Source organism: Nicotiana tabacum, chromosome 17 (genome assembly GCF_000715075.1).
Source record: "Nicotiana tabacum cultivar K326 chromosome 17, ASM71507v2, whole genome shotgun sequence".
Taxonomy (NCBI): domain Eukaryota; kingdom Viridiplantae; phylum Streptophyta; class Magnoliopsida; order Solanales; family Solanaceae; genus Nicotiana; species Nicotiana tabacum.
In genome coordinates, this window is record NC_134096.1 from 151,565,362 (window position 1) to 151,586,208 (window position 20,847).

General features: G+C 35.8%; 2 protein-coding genes across 2 annotated transcripts; both read right to left on the minus strand.

Moving 5' to 3' along the window:
- Positions 1-671: 671 nt before the first annotated feature.
- Positions 672-8,919, minus strand: LOC107781751 (uncharacterized). The gene is made up of 13 exons (XM_016602503.2): positions 8,685-8,919; positions 8,514-8,596; positions 8,221-8,278; positions 7,849-7,908; positions 6,871-7,000; positions 5,348-5,571; positions 5,157-5,249; positions 4,978-5,049; positions 3,759-3,791; positions 2,877-3,017; positions 2,408-2,464; positions 1,153-1,248; positions 672-1,069 (listed from the first exon to the last, which is right to left on the minus strand). Exons 1-13 carry the CDS (start codon positions 8,778-8,780, stop codon positions 959-961), a joined length of 1,254 nt encoding a protein of 417 aa, XP_016457989.1. The 5' UTR covers positions 8,781-8,919; the 3' UTR covers positions 672-958.
- A 2,386-nt stretch (positions 8,920-11,305) lies between these two features.
- LOC107781750 (pyridoxal kinase) lies at positions 11,306-20,469 on the minus strand. The gene is made up of 13 exons (XM_016602497.2): positions 20,091-20,469; positions 19,898-20,003; positions 18,564-18,657; positions 18,333-18,437; positions 18,061-18,144; positions 17,702-17,775; positions 16,895-16,959; positions 16,169-16,232; positions 14,732-14,797; positions 13,797-13,853; positions 12,157-12,201; positions 12,021-12,074; positions 11,306-11,550 (listed from the first exon to the last, which is right to left on the minus strand). Exons 1-13 carry the CDS (start codon positions 20,153-20,155, stop codon positions 11,410-11,412), a joined length of 1,020 nt encoding a protein of 339 aa, XP_016457983.2. The 5' UTR covers positions 20,156-20,469; the 3' UTR covers positions 11,306-11,409.
- Positions 20,470-20,847: the final 378 nt, after the last annotated feature.

Here is a 20,847-nt window from a genome sequence, read left to right on the forward strand (position 1 = left end):
GTTTTGAACCTTGTAACTTGCCTCGAGGATTTCTTAGTTTTAAAAAAATGAGACACAAAATAATTTGCTTTCTAATGTTTGAATCAACCAAATATGACAAAAAGAATAGCTAGTTTAGAGCAACTAGTTAAAATTAGAAAGTAAAATAGTGAGAAAATGGAAAAAAAAAAAAAAAAAACTATACATAAAAGAAGAAAAATAGAATTGACGAGAAGGTAATTATATTATTTGTTCTCACTCAATCCTAAGAGGTTGCTCTGATGGTAAGCGCCCTCCACTTCCAACCAAGAGGTTGTGAGTTCGAGTCACCTCAAGAGCAAGGTGAGAGTTCTTGGAGGGAAGGATGCCAAGTTTCTATTGGAAACAGCCTCTCTACCACAGGGTAAGGGTAAGGTCTGCGTACACACTACCCTCCCCAGACCCCACTAGTGAGATTATATATTGGGTTGTTGTTGTTGTTGTTCTCACTCAATCCTAACTCTACCAAATTTAAAAGAATATTAAAATTTAAAATCTTTTATTAATAATTATATAAATATAAAGTATATATATATTATATAATAATACAGTACTCCCTATGTTTCAATTTATGTGAACTTATTTGACTGGACTCAAAATTTAAGATAAAAGAAAAGACTTTTGAACTTGTGATGTAAAATTAGACACATATATTTTGTGTGGCTATAAATCATTGCATAAAGTAAATTATTTCCAAATATATAAATGGCTCATTCTTTTTAGCCCCGACTAAAAAGGAAATATTTTCTCGTAAATTGAAACGGAGGGAGCTATACTTCATATTTTTGGGGCCTTAAATATTTGGAAGCCTAAGGCAAGGGCTTCATGAGCCGCCCTCGGTTAGCCTACTAAGATCAAAATCTTTCAACGGCAGCTCGCCAAAAACATGCTCCATCAATATCGGCATACAGTTTAACTACATTTGGATCACTTTTCCTATTCATGTTGACGGTGCTTGAGTGTGATGTGGACATATAGCATCTCCACCTATCATGTTTAACGGTGTTTCAGTGTGGTCTGGATCATCTAGCATCTCCACCACTGGAGCAAACTGCAGAAGTCGAACGACTTATTCAGTGTGAAGAGCCCAAAAAAAAAGGAAAAAGAGAAAACTAGCATCTGACTTTTACAAACCTCATCATCTTCTTCAAGGTACATTCCATCAACTGCACTGTTCTGCTGGAAGTCCCATCCAAGAGTCTGCTCAAGCAGCTCTCTCAGTTTTCTAGTCTATAATTCAAACAAGAAAAGCACACCATTTGTTAACTTCAGATAGCCAATTAAAAAGGAATGCTCATTTACTTGCATTTCAAGTAGTTGTTCAATGAATCTGGAATTGCATGTCTAAAGGAACAGAAGGTGGATTATACTTGGTGCTTCCCATGAGATAGTACTAAAGTACTTAAGCATCCAAGTGCACAAGAGATTTTTATAGAATACTAAATGCACATGGACAGAATACATAGCTTTGGCATAAATACAACAATCTAAAGGACAAAAAGAAATACGATTATCGTTCCTGATGATGAAATTGAGCTGTGAAGTTGACATCCTGTTTGTCAATTCTACAAATAATTATAAGGTTCACAACTTTCAATCTACAAACGCTTAAGAAAATATACTAAATTCATCAGTGAGACCTATGTTGCTTGGATCCTCCAAAATGCACCCCCACCCCGGGTGTCAGATCCTCCAAAATGCACCCCCACCCCGGCATTTTTAGAGGATCCGAGCAACACAGCCAGAGACATGGTCAAACTGACAGGACAGATGTAAACTCTCATTCAAGTCGAAAGTAATCTATATAATAAGTATCGCCTTCTCCAAGTTAGCTTCTCGTGCTCTAGATGCCTTTTAAGTGCTCTCGACGGATCTTTATTCATCATAAATAAATCCCTACTTCAACTACAATAATCACAGAAAAAGTATGTAGAAGTGATTAACAACCTAGGTGACGATTCTTCAGCCAGTTCTCAGATTTGCAAAAGGGTAGGGTTAAGGCATCACCCTTTTGTTCCTTCCCATAAAATCCATATAATTGTTTTGCAAAAGACACTAGTAGAAACTACAATGCAACAGTCCATAATAAAGAATGCTTCTGACTCTATTCACAGGCACTTGTTCACAAAAAGAAACAACAACCCAATATAATCCCACTAGTGGGGTCTGGGGAGGGTAGTGTGTACGCAAACCTTACCCCTACCCTGGGGTAGAGAGGCTGTTTCCGATAGACCCTCGGCTCCCTCCCTCCAAAAGACACTAGTAGAAACTACAATGCAACAGTCCATAATAAAGAATGCTTCTGACTCTATTCACAGGCACTTGATCACTAAAAGAAAATCTGAATTTATTTCAAAGAATCAAAAGGGATCAGTCACTGGAGGCATACCCAAGTCAGCAGGTCTCCATCAACCATGGGGGCATCAAGCACCAATGAGAAGAAATCCTGAAATCAATGGATTAAAGATGGCTCAACCAAACTATCATAATCACGAGATATGTGATCCCAAGTAAAACCATCCACAGCCATATTACTAGGTAGTGTAATCATTGTCAAGTGTCATAGTGAAACGTTACAAGCAACCAAGGGTGTGAACTAGCGGTTAATGAAGTGAACTAAAAGCATGAGTGACCAGGGTTCAGAGGCATAAAAAGCTAGGTGACTAGTACTCGATGGAATAATTGAGATGAGAAAGCAGGCACAGATATCCCCCATTAAAAAACAACACTTATTAGATGTGTCAAAGAGTTTTTAATTCTAGGAAGAATGTTACTGTCCAAAGAAACCAGGGATTTGACCTTGAGATGCTTTACCTACACTTTAGTAGCATACACTGATAGGTGAACTGGATTCTTACCTTACAAAGGTGACGCAGGAAGTTATCAGCAGACAACAAAGACTCATCCAACAATGTCATTGCACCCTTCTCCGCCCTGCCAGTATCCTTACTATCCTTTTGAAATCCAACTTTCAACTGATAATATATTGCTTTCATAAACTGATGATAAATATAGATTGCATGAGTCAGTATGTATGAGTCTAAAAGGATGAAAAACTCAAAATAAACTGAAGGCATCTTTTCATACTGACATGTATGCAATATCGAGATTCGAGCTGCATAGAAAACTAATAGTGTACACCATCAATTCCATTTTCAGTGGGATTTAATCAAATATCAGAAAGATAAATTATACACTACCACTATTCCCGATCTTCAACTGACGTACTAGAGAAAGTAGGGTACCATAATTTACACATTAAATGCAAAACGACATTATTGATGCTAAATACAAAGTTTAACACGATACAACCACAGGTCCACTATGTTCATCTGCCCAACTTCACACCAAGAAGTATAGTACCATACCGATGTCCATGTTTATTCTTGTTCATTAACAAGAGCAAGAAAAATCACATAAACCCCGCATTGCTTAAAATGCCTCTGCAAAACTACAGTAAGATCACTCTAACAATAAAGGAACTCCTTATAAAGTGAAATAACAAAAAAAACCTCATAGGCATTGCATTTCTCGCTTTGACCATGCATATTAACTTATACGCTTTCTCATTTTTACCTTATGTTGGACAGAGTTGTGGAAATGCAATGATAAAGTAGGTGAAACAGTGAAACCTTAAACTGAATTATTCCATAGGCCCAGGCTTCCCACCACAGAGCCGGAAGGTACATACCTTTCTATATGACAGCATGCACAGAAATGATATATTCTTTAAAAATTACCTTGGTGAAGAGCTGAGTCCTTGTGTGTAGAGGCTGCAAAGATATAAATGGTTAAACTAGACATAAATTTGAAAGTAGACCTACGACCACGATGTAGGTTGTTTAAGCAATTCACATAAACTGGGCATGAAGATAAATTATAGTCATAAACAACTTAGACTTTTATCTGAAAGCATAACTGAGTATCCACATTGATCACACGAAACAGAAAGAGGGGTGGGGGATGGAGGGAAGGAGTCGATAGATACTGTTTCTACAGAAACACAACTTTATTTGCGCAAATAATAGCTAAAAGATCAAATTCAGTGGTACATTTTGCTGACTATAATAAATAGGAATATCAGACGCAAGAATATGACTGCTGAAGGACCTCCAATTGAAGAAGATACTCATTAATAGCTCAGCAAATCAAGATGATAAAAATCACCTATTGATACTAAAAGGGAATTCTCAACATCGGAATCCAAAATCTTTCTGGTCTTGTTTCAGGATATCAAGGGAAGTGTGAACGAACTACAGTGTTCTATATTCTATCAAAAATACACCATAATCTTAAGTTACAATAAAAAAGCCAAAAGAGCTCATTGTTAAATTACAGGAATCAAAGTTTACCATGAAAAAATAGAAGTCCAAGTAATCTCACATATTTTCTTCCCCGGTAGGATCACATGACTACCTTCGGCAGCTTGAACATTCTCATCATGTTTTTGTGGGAGATGTGAACCTTATCCAAACTTCTCTTGCAGTTGGCGGATGTTAAGCGATTAAAACGGCTATATGTTCATATTCTTCCAAAAGAATTGAAAGGACAACTGAACAATCTTGTAAAACTCAATTGTATTTAGGCCGAATTAGCAGCATGATTCCCACCATACAGAAATTAGGGAATCAACTATACAAGTTTCTATCACAAAATCCCAACAAAAGAAAAAGGAAGGGATGATCCATCACCTCTAGTCTTTCCTAACTGTAACAGGCAAATCTTCCCTTATGCAATGGTAGTGATGTTTTTTTTCCCGACATGATAGTGATGTAAAGTTGAGCTTTAAAGCCTCTTATAGGCTCTAGTGTCCCATTTCCTTCCCAACCTTTTTTTTCAAATGAGAACAAGATGGTAAACTTGGATTGTATTATTTAGGTCCTTTCTGCATCCGGAAATGGAAGTACAGAAGAAGATCTCGCTAGCCACATACAAGCAGAGGGATTGACGCATACTTACAGCTTCTGTACAGCCAAGTAATAGGCTGACTAAAAGCTTCCACTGCAGAAAAGCTTCAAGTGACTGTCCCATCTGTAAATTGCTCACACATTAAACTTCAAGAACTGTCTTCTTAATTAAGTTGGTTTATCACATAAAGAATATAAGAACAACGAAAAGGTGAAACCGCTGGTTGATACCAGAAACGCAACAAAGGTAAATTGTAACTCTCCCAGAAGTGAATCGTCTGAACCACCATGTTGCTTCATCAGAATAGTCTCCAATATTTGTGTCTGCATTGAAGGAAAAAGCTAAAGTTCTTCTCAAAAGCAAAAGGAAAAAATAGAAATACTTTCATTTTACAGAAATAATGCAGATTTGAGACAAATACCTTGTCAAGATTCATGTTAGTAAGCTCTTGTCCTGAAGCTCCCTTTTGCTTGATAACACGAGGAATTGAGGTGTAATAACAACCTTTACTAGGCGACTTCTCAACAGGCTTCGAGAACTTGCTACTCTTCAACTGTTCAGCCAAGACTTTCTCCATGGCTGTCTTAGGAACATTCTCAACCACCTCAGATTCAGAAATAACTGTGATTTCTCCTCCAATAGGTTCTGCCAAATGATAGAACTGGTGAAGCATATTGCAAAGAGAAACAAGACAGAGCAATGACCCCACACACAAAAACACATACTCAGAGGTAGAAGTAAGAATAGTTGCTGTCAGCCTAGCCAAAAATTGCTAAGAGTAACTCACATTTTGATTTCCTCAGGCAGAGATGAAGAACCCCCACAGGTTTTATAGCCATTATCTATGACATGAAACACACTAGCTGAAGCAGTTCCACTTGGCTGGTCAAAGAATCCAAAGGATCACAATATTGTTGTTTATTTTAATATGAATTCAACTAAGTAGCGGATCTCACATTAGCAAGGATTGGGAAATCGCATCCCACAATTAATGGAATTAATAATGGTATACCATTACCAATGGGATCCCTAGGCGCATAACTAATGGGATTAGGTGTCATCTCAAATCAGGCTCCATCATATTGCACAAAAACACAAGGGCTGAGAGACATTGCTCTCACGCATTCCCAAAGTTAATACCTGTCTATCTAGCTTACGCTGCAAGAGTCTTATTTATCCAATTGATATAAGGGCATAAGGCTTATTCATGGGATGAGCGGCACCATCAACAAAGTACAAACTCTCCTTTAACTCACATGTCCATGCATCAACTCTTTTCTATATGTCTGGTGCGGAACGAACCCTCATTCTAAGACTTGGTTGTTAGAACAACCCTCAAATTTATCTTTCTTTTTTCCTACAATCAATCTTTTTCATTCTTTAACTTGAAAACAACACAGATAAGATTCTGCAGCATCCCATGATCAATCATGATGCGATTTGAGAAGAGAACAAGAGAACGAAAATTACAAGTTCAAGAAATCGTGAAAACCACCATACAATTATTCAATATAAAAAAAAAGGAAAAATAAGCATATGAGAAAAAAATACCCATCCAGTAAGCAGAAAAGGCAACTTGACTCTTAAATGAATAATCTTTTTGTTGATTTGAGAAAATCTTGTGTTGGAGCATTGATCTACACCAACCAACACCCTCAACTTAACAAAATTGAAAAGCAAAATACTCAGAACATATTAATATGCTGATAACTCAAGGAAGCTGTTAACCTTCGTAAAAAACTCAAGGAAGCTGTAAAGCTGACCAGAGTGCAAACAGAAGTTTTGAAGTCTCCATTTCAGCTTATTGGGTTTATATTCCGCATTAATATGCTGATAACTTTTTTAGAATCAACTCAAACAAGGTTTCAACATCTTTGGCTCAGATGCTCCCCTCAGTTCTCATTGTCAAAACATTAAGAGACAAAGTAAAAGCAGTGTACTCACCAATACTTTCAATGGTATTCTTCGTAATATAGTTAGATAAGCGCTTCCAATCTCCGTACCGATCCAATGCATAAGGGCCAAGTTGTCTGTCAAACTCCAAATTCTTTACTGCTTGAGCATATCTCTCTTCCTTCAATAAACAGGAAATAATCATTTTTTGGCAAGAAACAAATCTTCTGAAGCAATCAACATCCACACCATAGATACGATAAGAATAATGTTGCATTAAATGAAAACCAGTGCCATGCTAGAATTACGTCACTGAGAACTAACTATTAACCGCCACATGAAAACTCATAGTTCAACAGTGCATTAGACAAGTTGAAGCTCAACAAGCTGAGAGCTCATATGTAGCAAAGACCTCGAGGAATTATGGCCTGAACATCTAAGGACATGTAACTAAAATAGAAGAGCTCAACTTGCACACAACTTTTTGCACTTATCAGTCAAACGAGTCAGTAATTAGTCCCTTGGAAGATTAATGAATTGTTCTCTTATCATCAATAGAACATGTCAGAAAAGGATGGGTGTATGAAAGATATAAATTTATATGCAAGTGATATTATATGTTCATTATTGTTCATTTAATTGAGTTGGATGAACTATGGACAACCTGCTTTCTAAGACTAATAGAAGTAAGAGACCAGCTAACCAATTCCATCCTTTCCAACTCGTCTCCAAGATTTCGCACGAGGTAGAATGGGAAAGTAAGATTTCTCATTTCTGAAGGTCATTTCTTTAATATAGATAGTAGTGGTCTCTTCATGAATTTATTTGCTTTCATAATCATGGAAACAATTCCAACAACGTCATCTATCAAGGAAAATAACCATGGGACGATTCCACGAACATCTAAAATGGTAGTCAAGAAAAGATGCTATTGTGGCAATGGAGATACGGTTGGCCTTACTCCACCTTATTATCTAACATGTTCTGGGCTAGCTTAGAGAAGGAACGAAAATTCTTCGAAGAACTTACCTCTTCTTCGGATAATTTGATAAATCGTTCATCCTTTGAATCCCATTTCCTAACAATTACCTGCTAAATTACCACGGGAAGATAGAGATCAAGTTCCCAGAAAATACTTTGACATAAAAGAAAAGAAAAACAAATAGTACACCAATGGAAAATGAATAACTGAAACATGGAAAGAAAGCAACCAGCAAAAGAAGCAAGAGATTAGCATATAGGGAATCGATGATAATATAACTATATCCGTGTCTATGGTCTGGCAACATAAAACTGTACAAGCTCTATCTAGCTATCAACATCAAAAGAGCTCAGAACAATTACGGACATAAATGGATCAACATAAAAATGCAGAAGAGGAAAATGAGATGTTTTGTTAACCTCTGAAGGGCTTGCGTCAACGAAAAAACCAACTATTGGTGAAAACTGACTTCCTTCTCTGCACTCACAAAAAGAAAGGCAACATTAGCTGTTACTAATCATATTGTTTCCTAAGGAGAGAAAGGAGCCCCACAAAAAGAGCAGCAAAGAACAACACGGTACAAAAAAATATAAGGTTTGGCAACAGAAACAGATTCTTACAGCAGAAATGAATACTAATAAGTACTTACAAACCACATTCATGACAACTCTAGAAGCTGTAGTTCCTAAATTCAAGGAAACAAAAAGCTAACCTGTTGGATGAACTGTAGTAAATGAAATGGACGCCAGGAGGAATCATCTTCACGCCTTTGAAATTAGGCCCAGTGGAAAACATCTGCAAATGAAAAAAATAACTACTCCAAATTAAAACCAAATCAATCAAATTGTCACAAAAAAAAAAAACACCAAAAATCACTACATACGTGGGTATCAATACCGATGAGGGTGTTTTGAGGAACATCGAGAAGTAGCATAGTAGCACCCTGCTTCACAAACTCTAGCGCTGCTTCAGGTTCCATTTTTTAGCTCTGTTTCCTCTCCAAGCTATTTTGGCAGAAACTCTCCTTCTTTCTCTGTCTCCCGCGAGTCCGGGTTCGAGAAACGTCTTTAAATGTGCCGCCGATGTTTAGCCAAAATTGCATTGTAATTGTTACGCCATCCTGAGATTAACAATTACAATGACTCCCCTTTTATTTTCCAAGGAATTCTAATTAGCCCTATCATGCTAAGAAAATATTTAAAATTCTTATTTTATTTTTAATTTATATTAGACCGCAAGTTTCAAAATATTTTTAAGTACCGTGTTTAAATTTCTTCGGAGTCGTTCTGATAAAAGCACGTTTGGCCAAGCTGTCAAAAACTATTTATTTTTAAAAGTACTTTTGTTCAAAAGTGCTTTTCGAAAATTACTTTTATAAAATAGCAGTTTGTGTTTGGCCAATTCGTTGACTATCACTTTTTGCAAGCAAATTATGTTTGGTCAATCATTCCAAAAAGTACTTTTGAATATCAAATTACGAAAGAAAAAAAAGGACCATAAAGGTTTAGTTTGCAACTAGTATTATTTAAAAGAGATATGAATTTAAATATTTATTATAATAAAAATATAATTTAAAATTTTTAATCAATATAATTTATAGTTATTCCAAAACAATAATATCGGGGCATCTAGTATTACTTATTGTTTACAAGATAATTTAAATATATCAAAATACATCACCAATATAATTTAAATATATATTTTTATAAATCACAATATAAAGAAGAGAACTATTTATAGTAGAGAGAATATTCAGAGAGAAATAGGAGAAAGAGAATAAAAAGAGAAGAATTGTATGGTAAAAAGAGAAAAAAATAGAAATGTAAATTAATGAGGGATAATTTGAAAAAAAATAGAAATATTAAATTAAATGTAGCTTCTCCCTAAAAACAGAAAAATTGCTTCTACTTTTGCTCAAAAGCACTTTTTCGTTTTGGCCAAACATCCTAATTTTTTCAAAAAGTACTTTTAAGACCCAAAAAAAAAGGGTACTTTTTTCTCCCTAGAAGCTTGGCCAAACAGGCTCTAAAGACTTAAAGGGTGTTTGGCTAAGCTTATAAGTTGGTCAAACTAGCTAAGCTTATAAGCCGGTCAAACTAGCTTATAAGCATTTTTCGGCTTATTAACGCGTTTGGTAAAGTTAAAAGTGCTTATAAGTCAAAAGCCATAAGCTGGTCACCGCCAGCTTATGAATTTTTAGCTTATAAGCACTTTAAATTTGACCAAAATTTTTACTATTTTATCCTTAAAATATTTCTGTTTAGAACAAAACTCCTACATCGATAATCATTGCCTCAAGTATTTTTTTCAACCTACCCCCGCATCTCTTCAAGTCTGCAATTCTCATTGACTATTTAAGATAAGCGAATCCTATATTCCTTTGCATATTTATATCAATGTAATTGTGTATTAATCTTTGAACTGTATGTAATAAATAAAGACATATTAATTTTTTGATATATTGCTTTCTAAGTGTTGTAGTGATGAACACAATGTTTGTTTCTCTTCAAATATTTTATCATATTTAGGTTTATTTTTTACTGAGAAATTATTGTCAATTTATTAATTATTATAACTTATGATTATATGCTTATCATAAAAATTATCTTATCTAAGCACATTTGTATTTAAAATAAAATGACAAATAGACTATTTTGTATTTGAATCGATCTAGAATCTAAAATTTTGAAGAAATTACGCCCTTATAAGTATAAACAATTCTAAGGTTATTTAAGTCATTTTAACAGAAAAAGGGCTTATCAACACTTTTTTTATCAAATACTGCAGCAGCTTATTATCAATTTCAGCACTTGTATCCAAACACATAACTGCTTATTTATTAAATCAATTTCAACACTTAAAAGTGTTTTTCAGCACCTAATACTTATCAGCTAATCCAAACGGGCTCTTATTGTAAATGCTTTTCTTAGTGGTGTTAAAATACTAAGAACGATCCTAAACACTTCATGCAAACCATCGTTCTATTCCTTTGTCTTTTTTCATACTGTAAATGAGCATTGAAATTATAGAGGAGTAATTTATTAGAGTATACATATACATATATTCATCAATTAAAGTATTATTTTTTACTTAAAAATATCTCCTAGAGTTTTTAATTCTGAGAGCAAATCTAACCGTCATTGTCGAATTGATTATTACTATTTCAAAACACACCAAGTTAAGGCAATACTTATTATTTTTCTCAAATTCTCATGTCTCCTTTCTTAAGAGTGTTTTTCAGTCACCGTCAATTACAAATAAGCAGTCTTCTTTCTATCTTTCTTATAAATATTTTGTATTTTTTTTGCTACAAACTTCAATAGTATTGTCTAAGCGAAAATAAATAAAATCTACTATAAATTTTGAGTCCTCAATATTTTGGGGTATAAAGCAAAGGCTTTACTAGACCCCTCTTGAGCTGGCCCCTGCCCGTCGGATTGTCCATTCTCCTTGGATTTCTTCCACCTATACTCTTCGGCGGATGGGGATATGAATACCTCAACAAGAGAGAAATGCGCCCACTTTTATTTATAGTGTATAAATGAAAGTATTTCATTCCAATGACAATTCTAAAAGCAATAAATAGACGAGACGACAACACAGACATCTCAGATGTATCTTTTGGCTCTATATTTAACTTCTGGGTTGCGGATGTTATCTTGGCTCTGAATCAACCGAATCTCCAGACTGCTTGACTGGCAGTCATAGCCAGCCTTTTGATAATCTGCTAGTGTCCTCAATAAAAGTGCCTGCGTCAAGCAACAAAAATAGCATTGATTTAAGTAAAAGGGCAAGCAACTGGTATTCATCATAGCACGAACATTCTTAACACTTGAGCATGCATTGCGTACATTGTACCCATATTATGAGAAAATAGGTTAGGTTGCATAACAAAGGATTTCCATCATTTTGTTCTAGGCATAAGTCAAGGCAAGCAGCTGCTTTAACCAAAAAGTATAACAGCAACTTCTATGCATAAATTTTGACAAGTTTATCTGACTGAAAGCTCATAGCTGTTATACAATTCCTGGTCTTAATGAAGTGCAATAGCCCTATAAATTTAGCACAGTAATGAAGCAAATATCCAAAAATCATGACAGTGCAATCAAACTAGTCCTGAATGTCATCATAATAACCAATTTAACAGAGTCATTCAGTCTCCACATTCAAAAAAATTTACGAGTGGATCTCCACAAACAACAGGGAAGCACATAAGTACCTGTAAGCTTGAGACAGCAAGCTCTGCCGCTTTGTCGAGGTCATTAGGATATTTCTGTATGAGAGCAATTAAGATCAGAAACATATGTTGTGGGAAATAAAGCTCAAAAACCTATTTTAAGCTGTTTAAACATTACATTGCTCCATCCAAGCAACAACGCAGTCATTAGATCCCCTGTTCCCTGCAAGCATGCAGTGTATATTGAATGAATATACAAGGGGTCATGTATAGAGGAACTGTTGCGGGTGAATGAGCATCAGCATTAGAAAGCAAAAAGGACTTCTGGCATTTCTATACTGCTGTAAATGTGCACAACCAGCCAGCTTGTCATTCAAACTGAAATTTGAATGATCGCCCTGATACCATTTAATAAACCCATGTACATTTAATAAACAGGAATAATCAGGCGTTGACACAAGCACAATGAGAAGTATTTGATAACTGGATACATGGCTGGTGATGCAAGTCTCTCTCTCTGTGTATGTATGTGTGCACAATAGATGCATAAGAGCTCCCATCAACCAAAAAAAGAGAAAAAGAAGCATTGAAACTCCTAAACAATTAAAGGCTTGGAAAAATAAAGTTTGCTAAAGCTTCCGCCATATCTAGGATTTCTGAGAAGTTGCAACTGTTGAGTTATTTTCTTATTTAATTTTTAATTTTTGATAGGCAAGTAATTGCTGAGTTACTAATTGCCCCGCACGGATTTTGCAAGTGCCTCAACGGGATTTATAAAGATTTTGGGCAACTCTGCCCGTTGATTTGAAGTTTTAAATTGGAGACTCATATCTTTCACATTGTGTCGGTGCCAACTTTGGCAAGCCCATTTTCGCACCCATGATACGAATTAAAAGATCGCGTGTGAACCCCCTGACAGGGTTACACGTGGGGGAGTGCATTGAGTTACTAATTGTCTCTCATGGATAAAGTAATGGCTTCCAGAATAGTTTTTGGGTAGGATGCTCAGACTTTATCAATCGGTAGCTTTTAGTAAATTCTAACCGTTGATTATACAACAACAACAAACTCGGTGTAGTCCCACAAAGTAGGGTCTGGGGGGTTAAAGTGTATGCAGACCTTACCCCTACCTTGTGAAGGTAGAGAGGTTGTTTCCAATAGACCCCCGGCTCAAGATAAAAGTAAAAGAAGCAGCCACAACATGTAACATAAACAAGATAAGGTGATAGGAAGATAGGGTGATAGAAACATCGAAGAAAAAGGATCAACATAAGATAAAACAAACCTACGGATATGAATGTATGAAAATAAAGGAGTAAAACTAATGCGACCGACATGAAATTGAGACACTCCCACCTAACTACTAACCTTCTACCTAAATTCCCAACCTCCATACCCTCCTATCGAGGGTCATGTCCTCAGTAAGCTGAAGGTGTGCCATGTCATGCCTAATCACCTCTCCCCAATACTTCCTAGGCCTACCTCTACCTCTCCCCCGCCCCACCATGGACAACCTCTCGCACCTCCTCACGGGGGCATCTATACTCCTCTTCACATGCCCGTAACAAGTGTTGTTTTAATTGTTTCTCTGTGGAACTCACTCTAACAGCAGAAAGCAAGAAGCTCATTGATGACATTACTCGTGATCACTGTAGGATTATTTCTCTCTATGAGCACCAAAAAGAAAAGGATAATCAGTTTAACCTCTATCAACTGTTCCAACAAAGCACAGGCTTACGTGATTCATGGACTTTCGGGGGGAGGGGGGGGGGGGGGTTGGGACAAACTTGTTTAATTAAATAGCTTGGAGACACATACCGTGAAATATGCAGGAATTTTCGGTATCACGATCTTAAATTGCTCAGGAGACTGACCCTGTCACATTAGATATTCGTATCAGATACAATTTTTTAGCCAAAATAACAATTTCAGTGCCTGAGACATCCCAAAATAACTATAAAATTAGACATAGATGACGATGCTCAAATTGCAGTTTACTAACTAGTTTCATAAAAGCAATGGTGGGGACAAAATAACTGCATCACAATCTAAAGACAGTTCACATGCAAAAACCATTTGAAATTTGCAGAACGTCTTGAAGAGGAAGAAATGCAGACCAGCAGACAAAACTGAATTTAACATGAAATATTCTTGCTTGGTCCCATTTTTAATCTATAGCTAGGATTACTAGTAAGGAGAAAAGTTGGTGTGAGTGTTATTTTTTTGGGAAATAAAAGTTGAAGTAAGTGTTTTTAGTAATTATTGGGGAAACAATGTGGAACCACAAGTCAGCTTTGGTGTTAGAAATAAAATAGAGGATCAACAACAACAAGCCCTGTATAACCCCACAAGTGAGTTTTGGGGAGGGTAGTGTGTACGCATACCTTCTACCTTGAAAAGGTAGAGAAGCTATTTCCGGAAGACCCTCGCCTCAAAGAAAGATTAAAGAAGTCAGCACCAAACAATATCACAGCACTCCAGTAAGAAAACCGAAGCAAAAGAAACAACAAATATTAGCAGGAAAATAAAAAAGAGGATATTGAGAAAAATAAATGAGGGTCCACAACACCTTTGCTTTAAAAGAAAACTAAAAAAAGTTCCTTTTAAGGAAAGTGGATACTACATTTGGATAGAACGTATGAAAGTAGGAATATATTCTTGGAAAGTGCATGATATCAAGAACATATCTCACAACGTATGATTTGGTAGACCGAATTCCACTTAATGCCAAATGAACCGATCATGTCATTTACCTTTTCTTTCTGGTGACTACCAATAAGGAGAAGATTTCCATCAATGTTTATGCTAGTAATAACAACCTGACATAGAGCATAAAAGGCCTCAATGATATTGCATAAAAGAAAAAAAGAGCATAAAGGCTTGAATGATGTAATTTACGTACAAAAGGTGATACTACAGCCATGAAATTTATATGTATTATCTTTTCAAAAAAAAAAAAAGGAAAAATTTTTTCTATCTTTTTTCCTTGATACTCCAGTAATTTTCTTGATATACAGAATGTTTTAGCACGAAACTAACAGTGGGATAATCATCAACAAGTGAGCCAATGGAGGAGTGATGTAGAACATAGAACTATGAACTATACAATCAATCAAATACTCCTCAATCCCAAACTAGTTGGAATCATCTATATGTATCTTCTATATCTATTACACTTTATTCACGCCCATTAATCCCCCAAATAGAACTACACAAGCACACATTCAGATTCACTTGAATTAAGGTGAACGGCTATGACTAGTGTTTCCAAATAATAAAGGACTACAAAATGTATAACAATAGAGCTCCAGCATATACATAGCTTTATCAAACCTACAGAGCTAATTATTCCTTCATCTTTTTTTGCTCTTTTAGAGCAAATAGCTAATTTTATCTTACTCCAAAATGTTTTTTTCTCGAACTTCAACTTCCCTTTTCATGTTCATATTACTATGAGAACCATATTAGATTACAAATAATTTTTAAATGAGTGAGAACTGAGCAAGAGCTCCAAGAAAAACTGGTAGAGCCACAAGCATGAGCATCAGCCCTTAAGGATCATTAAACTTCTCCCAGGTGAGGCCACGTTCCCCCTCCTACCATGTGAGAGCAAAAGAAAAAGGAAGAATTGAGATTACGCATAAAGGAAAAATAACTCAAGAGGAACTGCAAAGTGAACCCATCCTCCACAAAAGGCTAAGTAAAATAGAATATGAAGAAAAGACATAGTGGGTACTTAAAAAGTGATGATCGAATTCTGCAGGAGGCATTTTACACTCATGGAAAGAGTGAGAAAGAGGTAAGAGGACATGGGCAGCGGAAGTTATTCTCAATGATCAAAATTAACATGCTTCAGAAAAGAAAAAGTTCCAATCGTCGCTTGTAAGTTGCTGAGAAGCAAGAGCGAGATTAACCTAAAGAGCCCCTCTAAATTGTCAGCCAAGACATATAAAGACTGAAAATCTTCATCCCGGTTGAAGTTATTTGCCTACTTGCACTATCTACTCCCATGGAATGCTCCAATAATCCAAGATAAAACATAAATTACTGAGTTAATTGATTCTCATTTGCAGGGTGCATTAAGGTTGTTAAGGAGACACGGCAAGGAGGAAAAGTAATTGCAATTAAGGTTGTTAAATATGATTGAATCTAGGAATATTATATTTGCGATTATAAGTATGTCAAGGTACCTTTGATGGTCCAGCAGCATGCAGAATGTTGCAAGCTTCTTGCCCATCTTTTTCAGAAGTGATACTGTCAAAAGAAAAAACCTCTCTAAGGTAGAATTATTGCAGGAAAAGAAATGAAGCACACAAAATTATGTCTTTCTTTTCTATTTTGCAAAGTGAAGCTTCGCCCTTCTCAATTTTCAATAAAATTTCGAAATTTGTAGAACTAACAATAGTCAATTGAAAGTAGTAAGAGTCGTGATAAATATGAATATATGATATTAGTGAGTGGAGAAGCTCAAACTATATGACAAGATTAAGAAGAAAAACAAAATCTTCTATTTTATATATCATTTTTTTTATAAGGTAGGCTTCTATAAATCATGCGCATCACAACAAAAGAATAGATCACATAAACAAGCTTCTGCTTCTACTCAAAAGCACATTTTTTCTTCTAAAAGCATGGTCAAACACCTTAACTTGGGGAAAAAACACTTTTGGCAAAGAAAAAAGCACTTTTGGCCAAACAAGCTAATATAACTTGCTATTCCGAAATTGCTCAACCCCCCCCCCCCCCCAAAAAAAAACACACCCCAAAAAAAAATCAAAAGAAATGTCATAACACTTGAGTCAAGTCTACCATCGTAACGACTACATGAAAATAACTATCTCTTCATTATATCAGGTGAAATCCCCTGGAAATGCTTTTTTCCTCTATGGATAAGTAACAGACTCTGGAAATGTTACCTGGACCCAGTCAACTGCTCTGCTTCAAACTGGTTAGGTGTCAGCATTGAAGCAACGGGAACAACCTACTTAATGAAACACAACAAGCTAGTGAAAAACTTAAACAACTGCATTAAATACTCCAGAGCGAACAAAGTACTCAATCACCAATTAATAATCTGAAGCCACCCTCACACTCCAATCTAAATGAATGTATGTAATCATATCCAACTCCGCATGTCTAATCAAAATATTAAAAAAGGAGATTTTTTTACATCCATAACGAGGGATTATGGTGGCCAGCTGCTTGGCTAACTGAACTTCCACCTTGTTGGTGGGGGTTCGATTCCTCACCTTGTAATCCCTTCCCCTCCCCTCTATGTATAATAAAAAATCAGAAAAAAACCATAACTCTTACCGTCACCATTCACCAACCACAATGCAAGTAGGTAAATTCTATAACGATGTGGGTGACATGACTTACAAAAAATCTACAAACACAAAATAGTGCCATAAAACATTTTTAAAAAAAAGGGTCAGTGCCTATGAAAGGAAGAGAGTCATAAAATATTAAGGGCAATATAAATCACAAGATATAAATGCACAGTTCAGTGCAAAAACATATATAAATTTTAAAAAAAAACTCAGTGCCTTTGCATGCTTAAGTTATCACAACAACTAGCTAGGAGAACACTAATCTGCAAAATGTTAGTTCTCATCCATTTCTAACCCTGATTAAATCAGCACAATGCTTATGATGTATCTTTCTGAATGCAAGTGATGCTTTGTTCGTGGTGAATTGTTAAAGGAAATTAAATAAGAAAATACCTTCTCACGGTATACTGCCACCAGTTCAGGAGGGACATATAGCCTACCTTCATCACCCATCACAGGATCACAAACTGACAAACACAACATAATTACACAATGAACTAATAGAGACAAAACATAAGAGATATGCATACATCTACCTACACCAGAAAGAGATGCAATTTGGTACAAAAGCCTAGTAGTAGCTATCTAAGACAACATTGGACAACCTCACAAACAATTACTGCATTGAAATTCACCTTCTCCATTATTAAGGAAACACTTGACTACATGAAGAGTACTGTAAAATCAGCAAGTTTGAGAGATTATATCTTCCTAAATGCCGCAGAATAAATTGCTCTTGGGGATATACTCACCATATGTAAGTTTGGGGTTGACAGACCGAAGCTTATCGACGACTTTCAGTACTGTGTTCAAGAAGGAGACTGAGCCAATATAACCTACAAGTGCTAGTCAATATTAGCATCAGAGGCCGACAAAGCATTCCAGACAAAGAGGAGAACATTAAAAGGGAAGGAAATGAGAAAAAGAAAAGAAAATTTCTGTCAATAGAAAAGGACCAAATTAAAAAGCACTCCGAATTCAACAGGATTATTCACTCATTGAAACTAAATAAAATTTAAAATACCTGTCAGTAGATGAGTATAATATAATAGATCATTGGCCTCAAGACCTTCTACTAACTCCCACAGTTGTTCTCCATTTAAAACCTGGCCCTTAAAGGTTGGATATCCTGCAGAGTTCTCAAGCTGATTAACCACAACATAGTCTAGTTATTATAATTTTACAGGCTAACAGATGACCTCGCACCGTATTTCAGGCCTCAGATTCTTTGAATGAAGTGATATAAGCAGCTTGCCTGTGTGATTTGAGAACTGAACAGAATTGATTGGGTCCACATCATAGCCCAACAGTTGGAGAGGGAATACTGCTGACTTGTTTCCCACATATCCCTAAATAAAAAGCAAAATTTGAAAAATAACCTCTGCATCAATTATTGTTATACACAACACCAAAAGAGTATCAATAATCCCACACCATAGTCAATAGTTAACAGAAGAAGGTTTCTATTCTTCTGTGCACACAATTTTCAATTCTATCAAATCAATCACCATGCAGGCGGTTAACAATCTTGAAAGATATGCAACTAAATGTCTGACAAGTCAGACTCCTAGGATGACCAAATGACTCCTAAAGAGATAAAGCGTCAAACAAGCTGACATCTGAACTACAGGAAAATCAAATACGTTCTGCGAATTGCTTACCCAGTTCTTGAGAAATAAGTAACATTTAAAAGAAACACCAACATGTTACTCATCACTAAAAAATAAAATGGAAAGAGCTTCCATATCTTTCCATTTCAAATGATCTTTTTAGATGGCCACACTTTAATGTGGAAGAGATATGGATCATTGGATGTACCATTTCAGAGTTTAAGTGAAGTTGTGCTACACTACCAGTTGTATTCAGATTCTGGCAGTTCACGGAAAGTGAATACCTAGTGAAAATGAAAAGAAGAAAAAAAAAACTACCAGCTTAGGTGCATTTCAACTAAAGGAGTCTCAATTAAACACCTAATGAAAAGTGAATACCTAGTGAAAATGAAACGAAGAAAAAAAAAACTACCAGCTTAGGTGCATTTCAACTAAAGGAGTCTCAATTAAACACCTAATGAACAAAAATCCTATCCAGAGAAACCTTTAGGTGGAAGCTTACGAAAAAAGAGATTATTAGGATAACCTGTCAAAGTTAATAGTGGATAACATGCCCAAAATTGGAGCAATGTAACTTTAAATAATTTCAAAAGTCAGGGACTGAACAAAATTAAGTGATCATGTAAACTAGAGGTTATCAGGATGCACAAATATTGGCTTCACAACTGGTAGCATGTTATGCAATGCAAAATGACACTCGTGCAGGACAAGCTTCATTGGACAATGGACAGAGCCGTTTCAGGAACTAATGATCCAGTTATTGAAAAAGCAGGTATTATACAAACAAGATGGAAGCTTGTAGACTATTTCACCTAAATAAAGAGCTGATATCTGGCATTGATCTACATAGCATTTATCTTGTTGTTGGAATTGAAGTTATGTTGAGAAATACTCTAATTTCCAGCTAGTCAACTCACGCCAACTAATTTTGAGATTGAAGGGCACTTATTGATGACCAAGCCATGAAAAAAAGGAGTACCTGAACAGTATGAGACTGAATGCTGAGGACACGACCGGTGTCCGATGGCAGTGCTAACGCGAGGATCGGTGGTGGAGCCATCTGCAATTGCTTTGAGCACCTGGGTCTGCAAAATTTACTTCAATTACTCTCCACAAAAATCACGCACACTAGTAGATAAAGATACTCAGTTTCTTGAGGAAGAGAACCTCACCTGAAACTCGAGAAGTTTCTGATTGTGTTGAATCCAAAGCGAGCAATGAGTGGATAAACAAACATATATAAAGGACTAAACTTTGAAATTCAATATTGTCTGAATTAATTAATATTACAGTCTACAGCATATTGCAATAATAATTAATTAAAAGTTTTGGATTAAATTATTGAGACTTGGAGATTTGATGTTAGGTCAATCTTCGTGGCGTTTGACTGCCTCGGTTAGGTGAATGTGAACCTGATTTGGAGCTACCAGTATTTATGTCAGTGATGACTAGCGAATCAAAAATTTGAACCGAGATATTTTAGGGTTCCGCCACCGCTTTGGCAGATATTCCTCTCAGTTTGGGCTGCGTCATTTATAGAAAGGCGGAAGTGAGAGGTGGCGTCCGGTTTACCAATTAAATGCTGCCACGGTTGGGGGAAAATGCGGCGTTAAACGTGCTACTTAATTTTTTGCTCGACCTTTTTGCGTAATTTCCTAGAAGCTCTTCTTCTTCTTCTTATTTACTTTTTGGAATATTTTTTGAATAATTTTTGCAATAAGGTAAAGTCAAGGATCATCATATATATATATATATATATTACTCGCTCCGTTCCAATTTATGTGAACATATTTGATTGATTTAAGAAAAAATGAAGACTTTATGTGAACATGTTTGATTGGTTATAAAAAAATTTCATTAAGGGTAGAATTTGAAGTTTAAACTAAATTGTTTTCAAATTTAGAAATGAATCATTCTTTTTGGAACGAG

Excerpts from the sequence above, each read along its gene's own strand:
- LOC107781751 (XM_016602503.2), bottom strand. The coding sequence starts at position 8,780 with ATGGAACCTGAAGCAGCGCTAGAGTTTGTGAAGCAGGGTGCTACTATG. Across the intron at positions 7,909-8,220 it reads TTGACGCAAGCCCTTCAGAG|GTAATTGTTAGGAAATGGGA; the intron begins GTTAACAAAACA and ends GTAATTTAGCAG. Across the intron at positions 2,465-2,876 it reads TCCTGCGTCACCTTTGTAAG|GATTTCTTCTCATTGGTGCT; the intron begins GTAAGAATCCAG and ends CATTGATTTCAG.
- LOC107781750 (XM_016602497.2), bottom strand. The coding sequence starts at position 20,155 with ATGTTTGTTTATCCACTCATTGCTCGCTTTGGATTCAACACAATCAGA. Across the intron at positions 18,438-18,563 it reads TCAGTTCTCAAATCACACAG|GATATCCAACCTTTAAGGGC; the intron begins GCAAGCTGCTTA and ends AGAACTCTGCAG. Across the intron at positions 16,960-17,701 it reads TGGCAGTATACCGTGAGAAG|GTTGTTCCCGTTGCTTCAAT; the intron begins GTATTTTCTTAT and ends TTCATTAAGTAG.